Genomic DNA, 9,896 nt, shown 5'->3' with positions numbered 1-9,896 from the left:
AGCTTTATTAATTATACCTAACAGTTGTTTAGAGTTAATTATAACTAAATTTTTCCATTTTAAAACTTTAGAACAGTTTTATGTAAATTTTTCACAAAAACTCAATTTAAATTATAACCATATAAAAATTAAACAAACTAAAAATTAAAAACCTTTACTAATTATGAAAACGTAAAAAGCTTTTATCACTTATTAAAACTTTAACAAAGATATATGTTTTGTAAAAACAAAAATAACCTGTATGCTCTGATGAGCGAAGTAGAACAAGCTTGGACCAACTAAGGCTGAGTTTGATTCCCCATGAACTCCTAAAGCGAGATCCTGGATTTCATTGGGATCAATTCTCAAACTAGTCAAATCATTTTGATCAATGACAACCGATCCTTCCATTGTCTTTTTGTAAGCTAGTTCCATGATCTTAGTCATGACATTTGTATCTTAAATCTCTCCTGCATTGTGTGCACAATACTGAAGCCTTCTAAGAAGCTCATCAAAAAGACTTGCAGTTGACCTTATTGTTTTCCAAACTTCATCAAGGCCAGATAAATTGACAAGCATAGCAAAAAGTCGTAGAAAAAGTGGACAGTAAATAAGTTGTTGGACTCTCGGAGACTTTTCTTGAAGTTTTGAAATTATTTGCTCAACATCTCCTGTTTGGATATAAAAAGACATTAGAAGCTTCATATTAGATTCAGACAAATCGTCAAGATATAAAACGAAATCTGGACGTATCAATCGGTTGAAGTTTAAAACAAAATGGGGTCTTGAAGTTAAAATAATTCTCACGCCAGGTAATATTTTTCGCGAAAGAATAAGGAACATCAGTTCTGAAGGTAGATAATTGTTACGCAGGTCTATATTTGAAGACCTTTCTCGGCTAAATATCTTAAACCGTGACTGGTCCAATCCGTCCAACACAACAGTAATTTTGTGTTGATTGGATAATATCCAGGCAAGTGCTTCATCAGCTTTATTTTCACTAAAACTATGATCACTTGAAAAATATCTTAATCCTAAACTTATCAAGAAATACTTAAGACCAATCGGCTTTCGGGGATCCACAATCATAAGAGGAATGAATAAAGCGTATCGATTGCAATTAAATGTGGAAAGAACACAACGTTTGCTTAGGGTGGTTTTTCCTGCACCAGCTGGGCCAATGAGCAAAATGTATGGGTTTTGATTGATTCTTAGTTGTTTACTGTGATCAGACTCATTCAATTCGGAAACACTTGACTCAGTAGACTGTTGGTTTTGATTTTGATTCATTCTAAAATACAATCTATGATCTAAATTTGTTCGCTACTCTGCTGCATATTTTAACTGTTATTTTCTATTACGTCTCTAAGTACATTATATATTATACAATATTTCAGAACATTACGTTTTTATAAAAAAAAAAGTTTAATTAACTAGTTCACTTTAAAAGTTGAAAAAGTAAGACTTAGTTAACGATTACTAAACTTTTTTGTTAGAATATTTTTATTAGAAAAAGCTTAGTTTATTGAAGCTATTAATGTAAGAACATAATAAGTTAAGTAATATTTAAGGAACAAAAACTTAAAATCAACCGAAAAGCTTTTGTTTATAGTAGCTTAATGATAGTAACACAGTATCTAGTAATTTTTTACATAATAAACATTTTTATATAAACTATTGTATACAGGAAACTAATAAATACTATATTTGTTCAATCAAACTTGCTTTCTATTAACATAACTCTTACATATTAAACATTAATTATAATAACTACTTTATTAAACACTTGGAATCTTTTGAGTTTATGTAAATAATGTTACTACAAATTTTAAATTAGAAACTTTAACTGTAGTTTCATAGATAGATAAATTTGTTTTTGTTGATATAACTGAAATTAAAACTTAAGATTTTACTAATATTAAGGAAATAAAACCCAAAGAAAAACTGACCCATTTAAGTCATCAAAATTAACTTCAGGAGCATCTTTGTAAGTCCTTCTTTTTTCTTCAAGCACACAATACCTTCCATCAACAAATGCTGTATTCCTTCTGAAGTGATCTCTACTCATTTTAATGACAGGATGAACCACTGGCACGTTTCGATTCATCTCTTCAGTGTCTTTTATTCCCATCGGATCAGACAGAATGCCACATTTCTCTAGAAGAACATCTTTGATCTTGAGAATAAGACATCCTTCTGTAATTTTTTAATTGTAGTTTTTTTTTTGGTTGTAGCATAACTTAATAAATAAAAATAAAAACCATTAACTTTATGCAAACAGCTGATTTTAATTTAAAATCAAGTCTTACTACCAGGTTTAAAATTCTGACACTTATAAAACAGATAACTTTATTGTCTAAGCTTTTCAAAAGGTTTTTCAAATTTAATACAGTTCTACTTTGAATACGTTCTTCTACGTAAATAAATAAGTGCATAGCTATTAAGAAAATAAAAAAAAATTAAGAACTAAGACCTTTAATTTAATGAACTTGTAATAAAGTCGTTTTCTTTTTATGTAAACTAATTTGTCACTTTTACGTCATCATTCATAAAACTTGAAGTAAAGCTGTTCTTTATTTTACTAACAATAAATATTATCAAATTTTAGAGTTTGTATAAAAATAAAAATAAATTACCGTGAAGTCCATCTGTTTCTTGATAGCTTGAAAAATCATCACGAGCTGTTAAAATGTTTTTAAATAACTAAAGCACAACAGTTTTGAAAGTTTTTTTACGGTAAATTGAACATACCAGGAATTATAAAATGCTGACAAAAATCATCGACTTTAGTTTGTGTATATATAACTTCAAACTTAACAAATTTAAATATTATAAATAATGTACTTTTTAATTTTCCAAAACCTCTAATTAAAAAATCCTGGTATTTCTTTTATTTATAATACAAATTACATCTTTCATATCGAAGTTGCTTCAAATATTTGGCACAGGAAAGAAAACATGAACGAATTAACTTACCAGGTCTAACAACATCAGCAATTTCTTCTAAACTGTTTTCTTCTAAAGACTTCAGCAGTGTTTTACTCCATCCAGGTAACAAACGACCACATGCTCCATTATGAAGTAACAGTTCCACCATTTTGTAAATACTCCCTTTGTTTTGAAGATATTCTATCTCCTCCTAAGTGTAAATATAAATATATATAATAAGGTTATTAACCAAACTTGAACACCTTCTACAGAGCCCACTTGAACGACTTATAAATAATTTATTGGAAAAGTACGACTTCATTATGAAAAATTAAAGCTTTATGAAACATATATACCAGTATTTTTGAAATCGTACTTTTCGAATATATTATATATGTTGTATATATACATATTGTTTTACTATACTACTTTTTTTATAAATACTATTTTTTACTTTAATAGTTTTAATGATTTTAGTTAAAATGTTCTACCTCTTTAAATTATTAGGTTTCTTGTGCTATAAAAATAAATTTAGTTATGAAAAAATAAATCTTACTTTGACTTGATTGTTGCAAAATTCTTTCAACGGTGTAAAAATATCTGGTTTGTCAATATTTTTCAGTTTTTCCGACAAGCTGGGATCGTTTGAAATTTTGAAGATAAAAACCGCATCGTGATGACTTTCATCAGAGTTCATTGTTCTTGTTTGGCTCATTTGGTTTTCCATTTTTATTATTTTATAAGTAATATGTATACAGTTTTATCAACTCTGTGTTAAAAGTACTTATTTAGCTTATTTTAATTCAAAGTTGATATAAACTAGAAAAACATTTTGTCATCAGAATATTTTACATTTTAATAAAAACCAAATTAAAAAAAATTGCTCTTGTATAGTTCAGATATTTTTTTAAGAACAAAAGTCCATCATTTACCAAAGACTACTATATTTTTTAATATAATAAAACAGAAGAGTACTAAAATTTAAAGCTGTATGTTTTTTATAAACCACTACGTAATTAACTAGATTTGCTTTCATTAAATAATCTTATTCGTACAACTAGTAGCTATAAAAATCATTTATTAGTAGATAAATAATAGCTAAATATAATAAATATTAATAATAATAGATTAATAAAAAATCAACATAACTTTTATTTAAATAGCTACGAATAAGTTTTTTGATTTAGTTTTAAAATGTAAACTTTTATATTTTAAGTCACAATTAAAAGCTTAGTAAATGTGTTAATATTAATAATCTTAAACTTTGTTTAAAACCTAACACTTAATGCATAATTAATTAAAACTTTAGACTTAAGCTATCTTAACAACAACCTTTTTTTATACTTTTAAGTACTAAAAGCTTAGAAATTTTCTAAAATTGTAAAGTATATATTTTCTGTTTTACTTTTAGAAAGAAAGTTCTATTTACTTGTTAATAAAGTACTTTCAAATGTAATAAATGCAAAAAATTTAATTCTGAACTTAAAAAAAGTTGCTTTAAGGTACAAAAGTATTTGACTACTAAGTTTATTTTGTAGGTATTAGCACTTCACTTGGAAACTTTTGCTCAATTTTAAACCGAGCTGCCGTTCAATTGCTACTACAAAACAAAAACGAAACATCAAACAAAAACTTCAAAGAAACTTACTCAATTAATTTTAATGGTGCAAATGAAACAGATATGAAATATATACAAAGCAAAATGATTGATTACTTACAAGCAAGCATAATTATTTAAAAACAATTCGACTATTTTGTCGAACTAAAATATCATCATTATTAAAAAGTACAAACGATGTAAGTAGCATGTAAAAAATTTTCAATAAAAAAACTACACTACAGTCATAAAACTATTCTGAGAACTTAAAAATTTACTAAAAGTACTTTAAATATAGAATTAACACACACCTGAGTTTTTGAAAATGTTTTAAACAGGTTTAATTTAGTCTGAGTTTTCAAATTTTTAAACTAACCTGTTTGTATAGCAACCCTGTTTAAAATAAAGCTAACTAAATAAAGAAATAACGAAATTTATTATCAGTGAATTAGTTATATACAGCAAAAAGAAAGTAATTGTAAGTCAGCTTGAATGGACAGTTAAATTTTTTAAATATTTATAACGAAAATACAAACATTTATTAACCACTAATGAAGCAGAAATACTTATTATTTTATTCAGCCTTATAGAAATTCTTTATCTGCAATAAAAATAATTAATTTAAAAAGATTAAATGTGAAATATAAGACGAACTAGAAGAATTAAAAAACGTTAGTTAGGAGTTGTTGCAAAAAACGAAACAAAATGGCTTAAGTCAGTTTTAACAAAGCACATGATTATCTTCAGTAACTACAGACTGATCAGAAAAGACTGTCAAGGCATTTATAAAGTAGCAAAAGTAAATACTAAAGAAATGTACGGGTTAAAATGTTTTTTTTTTTCAATTAGTTTGTGTTGGCAGTAGTAAAATATTTTTGTTTATTTTTTCAATGAAGTCGAGTCTGAAGATTATAAAGCCGCATAAATCAAATTAGAACTTTAATCGATATGTTAAGATGAGAGCACTGATATAACAAGTGCTGCTAGTCTTAAAATATTTATTAGATGTGTTTTTACTAACTTTGACATTTTAGAATAACTTATATGTTTAGTTCCAATGCAAAGTATAACAATAGGCAAAGACATTTTAAAAGCAATGATGCAACGCACGATTATAATGGGTATTGATCTTAATTTCTTGTGACTTTCATTGTTGCTACTGCTGTTATTGCTAAATACATTGTAGTAACATGATTTTGTTTTAAAACCAGATCTTGGACTTATCTTGTTTATCAATTAACTCCATTTAGTAATACACCAGGAAGCATTACTTGTGAAGACAAAAGTTTAATGGTTACGAAATTAAAAGTTAAAGTTGTGAACACAGCTTTGTGTAAGAATTTTACCTCCGACAGTTTTAAAAAATATTAGAACAAGCGGAAATTCAATATGTTGTCCTAGTTTATTTTTGGCTTTTTCGTTGGTTAAGTTTCTTCTTGATATTATAACTGGTCTACAAATTAAGGAAAGAAATTATATATTTTCTTCGAAGTAAAAATATACATGTAACTGTGTACGGAAATGAAAACTCAATATTTTTGTAGCACTTTTTATATGTCTTACATCGCAACTAACAAACCTAACTTGACAAGAAAAAAAAGTTACTCTATGAGATGTGATAAAATTTTATGACTCTTAAAACAAATTGGTAATTTTTTGGTTACTTATATTATAATTAAAACCAAAACTGATAATTGCACAAAAAATATACCATTAGTTTACTTTAATATTCTTCAAGCAAAAAAGTTAGCCTGAGTGACTAAAAACTTGCCTGATACTATAAAATAGAAAAATAAATTTAAGCCAAAAACTAAAAAAAAAAGCTTTAATTGGTCTGAGATTTTAAACTTCTACAAACTTCTTTGACTTACTCTGAGTTTATGCCAATGTTAAGTTGTTTAATTGCTTGAATTTGACTATTTTGATCAAAAATATACAGACTTAATAAATTTATCACCCCTTAATCTAGTTTTTAATAAATGGGTAGTTCTAAAAACTAGCACCTGTGTATATTAGTATGCAAAACAAAGAAATAAACTTGATTGCAAAAAATTATTTTTGAAAAAAAAAGTAAACCTATCAAAAATTATTATACTTAATGTCATATATACTGTTTTAATTGTATTAGTAAACATTTAGATTTTTTATGTAGAAACAATAATATGAGTATCTTATGCATAAACTTCACTTATTCCGAACTAAGTATGAACAAAAATGTCGTTTAAAAATGGTTAAAAACATATGTGTACATTGAAGGGGCGTGTTTTCACTGGTTTTCAGTTTCCTGTGAACCCCCTGAAAAAAAAATAAAATAAAAGAGAAAAAGAGACTCTTAGAATATTACTAAAAACGTTGTTCATTGACTTTGTTTTGGCTATTTGATAAACTTTGAATAATGAATGTTGAATTTATAACACTGAAAGATTAAAAAGTTTCCTTGACAAAAAATCCTCGTTTTTGCCCAGCTGAAATAGATTTTAAATAAAATTTCGATTGTGACGTCATAATAGGTAAACGCTTGAAAGTAGCATTTTTTTTCTAGGAAACTTTTTACTAAGATGCTTTTTGTTCCCATTATATATTGTTACTTGGTGTAAATAAGTTTTTATTATGAATTTTTTTAAAGCTAGTAAGTACAATTTTACTTTAGAAATGTCAAATATAATCACTTATGTTTTATTTTACTTAGTTTAATGTATATAATAATGTTGTGTGAAGCTTTTGTGTTATGTTTCTTTATTATTTTTAATTTTTAAATTTTAAAGATTTTAGTATCCTTTTATATATTTTTAGACAAAAGTAAAAAGTTGTTACAAAATTTAGTTTTATGTAATGTGTTTTATGGATAAAAATTAATGCTAAAAAATAACTTTGTCAAAGAAATTACGAACTAAACTTTTATTCAGAACTAAATTTCGGAATAAGCTTGAGGTAACCGTAAAATAAAATAGTGGAAGAATAATTATACGGTTTCTAATAGACAATACATATAACTTGTATAATTTATTGAACGTCAAAAAACATGCTCAAAACATTTAGTCCTACAACCTTGTGCACAAAAAACCATTAGGTTATCGAGTCACACACCACGGATACCTTTTAAATTCTTGTCCAGGATAATAATAATAATAATAACCTAATTAAAGAATTTTTTATAACTTACAAAATTTTTTGTATAAACTACAACAATCGAAAAGTTTAAAAGTTTTCTAATTGTTTGAGATAAGAAGCACTATGTCATACAGTAAAATTAAAAAATATAGTAAACACTTAATTTAATACTTACAAAATGTTATATCTAATTATATTAAGTTACTACAAGCTCTGAAAAAAAATCTAATAAACTTTCTTGTTTTTAATACAACTTAAGTAAAATTTTCTGGTTCTATTTAACTAAAGATATCAAAAACAAAAGCTTACCCAACTACGTCATCAAAATGAACTACAGGAGAATTTTTGTAAGCCCTTCTATGTTCTTCAAGCACACGATACCTTTTATCAACAAATGCTGTATTCCTTCTAAAGTGATCAACACTCACTTTCAACACAGGATGGACCACTGGCACGTTTCGATTCATCTCTTCAGTGTCTTTTATTCCCATCGGATCAGCAAGAATTCCACATTTCTTCAAAAGTACATCTTTAATTCTGAGAATAAGGCATTGTTCTGTAAATAATTAAAATATTTAGAAATAATCTAGTTTAATATAAGAAAATTTAAAAAGACATAGTTTTAGTATATTTAACAGTAAGCATTTAAAAAGTATATATTTAAACTTAAACATCACAAATCTAGATTTTTAATCTTTAAGTAAGAGTGTTTGTATTAACACAACCATAAAATAATATTTTCAAATAATACAATGGGAATTCAATGCTATAAACAGATAAATAACTCAATACTTATTTGTAAATAAAACTACTTTTATTTACAGATGCCAAAATTATATAGAAGTATATACATTTTTTTACAAAATAATTTAATAAGAAATAAAAGTAAATGCTCTTTTTTACCGTAAAGTCCATCTTTTTCATTGTAGATTGAAACATCATTAGGACCTGTAACAAATGTTACATTATTATTAGAGAAGAAATTATGTTTTTTTTTGTTTGCTTTTTAGTATTCCAACTGAAATAACCAATATTTTGATAATAATTATTTACTAATGTTCTAATATTTATTTATTTCAATTATGAAACCATAATATTTCTTTAAAACATCATAAAATCAACTTATCTTTTTTTAGAACTTTCTTTTTAGTTACAATTTAGTTTAAAGTTGTACTTTTATGCCTTTAATCTTTTTAACTTATGGTTAAATATAGTAAAACAAACGTGTTAACTTACTAGGTCTAACAACATCAGCAATTTCTTTTAAACTGTTCTCTTCTAAAGACTTCAGAAGTGTTTTACTCCATCCAGGTAACAAACGACCACATGCTCCATTATGAAGTAACAATTCCACTATTTTGTAAATACTCCCTTCATTTTGAAGACGTTCTATTTCTCGCTGTTATTTTAATGTTAATTTTAATTTAACTCTGTTTGATGTAATAGATAAACTTATACAATTTAACATATGTTTAGTTCCCCCGTGCATTATTTTCGTCTTTAACATTGTATAGAAAATCTTCATAATGTCATAATATATTATTAGACTCTAGTATAAAAACTTGAGTTTTGTTTTTTAAAGTTTCACAAACTTTTATTTCATCAGTGCAATATTCCATCAATGGTATAATTACTTCTGATTTCTCAACACTCTTTAATTTTTGTGACAAGCTCGGATCGTTTGATACTTTGAAGACAAATATTTTGTCTTGTAAATTATCAGAAATTGTTAATCGTCTCATTTGATTCTCCATTTTAGTATTAATATTTTAATTTACAAATCTATATAAACTTACACTTCCTGTTTGATAATTTAATTAATTTTAACTGAGTAAAAACACTTGAAAAAACAAAAAAATCTAATAGTACGTAAAAAAAAATTCTTAAATAAGGTAAAATTAACTAAGACTGATAGCTGACTTGCCACGGAAACTCTCATATTGTACAAATTTTATACGAAATGCCAGATAGTACCGCAAGACCATCAAACATTTCCTTTAAAGTCCAAAAAAATCTTGTTATAACTCGCTAGATAGACAAAGTAGTGAGAAACTGCTACATTTATGAAACTGAATTTAGTACTGCCGTGTTAAAGGATTAGCTTGTGGTTACATCTAAGCGAATTGTCTGTGGTTGTGGTTTTAAACTCCTGTTATGTACAATAGGAAAAGTAGCTTTGCTGAAAATAGCATAAACGTTCTACCAGAGAAATAAATATTTTAAAATTGAAAAAACTCCGGCTTGCTTAATACATTTTTTTAAACTGATCTTAAGTGAAATT

At 26.1% G+C, this 9,896-nt stretch overlaps 1 protein-coding gene across 1 annotated transcript; it reads right to left on the bottom strand.

Annotated features, from left to right (window-relative positions):
• Positions 1–640: 640 nt before the first annotated feature.
• Positions 641–3,670, bottom strand: LOC145843230 (uncharacterized). Its single transcript, XM_082950692.1, has 5 exons — positions 3,464–3,670; positions 2,956–3,118; positions 2,616–2,660; positions 1,929–2,175; positions 641–650 (listed from the first exon to the last, which is right to left on the bottom strand). Exons 1-5 carry the CDS (start codon positions 3,632–3,634, stop codon positions 641–643), a joined length of 636 nt encoding a protein of 211 aa, XP_082806818.1. The 5' UTR covers positions 3,635–3,670.
• Between the last annotated feature and the right edge of the window lie 6,226 nt (positions 3,671–9,896).

The sequence above is a fragment of the Thalia democratica genome, chromosome 8 (genome assembly GCF_965202585.1).
Source record: "Thalia democratica chromosome 8, ktThaDemo2.hap1.1, whole genome shotgun sequence".
Lineage (NCBI taxonomy): Eukaryota > Metazoa > Chordata > Thaliacea > Salpida > Salpidae > Thalia > Thalia democratica.
Note: the sequence above shows the minus strand (reverse complement) of the source record. Positions and strands in the feature narration are given on the sequence as shown.

Excerpts from the sequence above, each read along its gene's own strand:
- LOC145843230 (XM_082950692.1), bottom strand. The coding sequence starts at position 3,634 with ATGGAAAACCAAATGAGCCAAACAAGAACAATGAACTCTGATGAAAGT. Across the intron at positions 3,119-3,463 it reads TTTGCAACAATCAAGTCAAA|GAGGAGATAGAATATCTTCA; the intron begins GTAAGATTTATT and ends ATTTACACTTAG. Across the intron at positions 2,661-2,955 it reads TGCTGATGTTGTTAGACCTG|CTCGTGATGATTTTTCAAGC; the intron begins GTAAGTTAATTC and ends ACATTTTAACAG.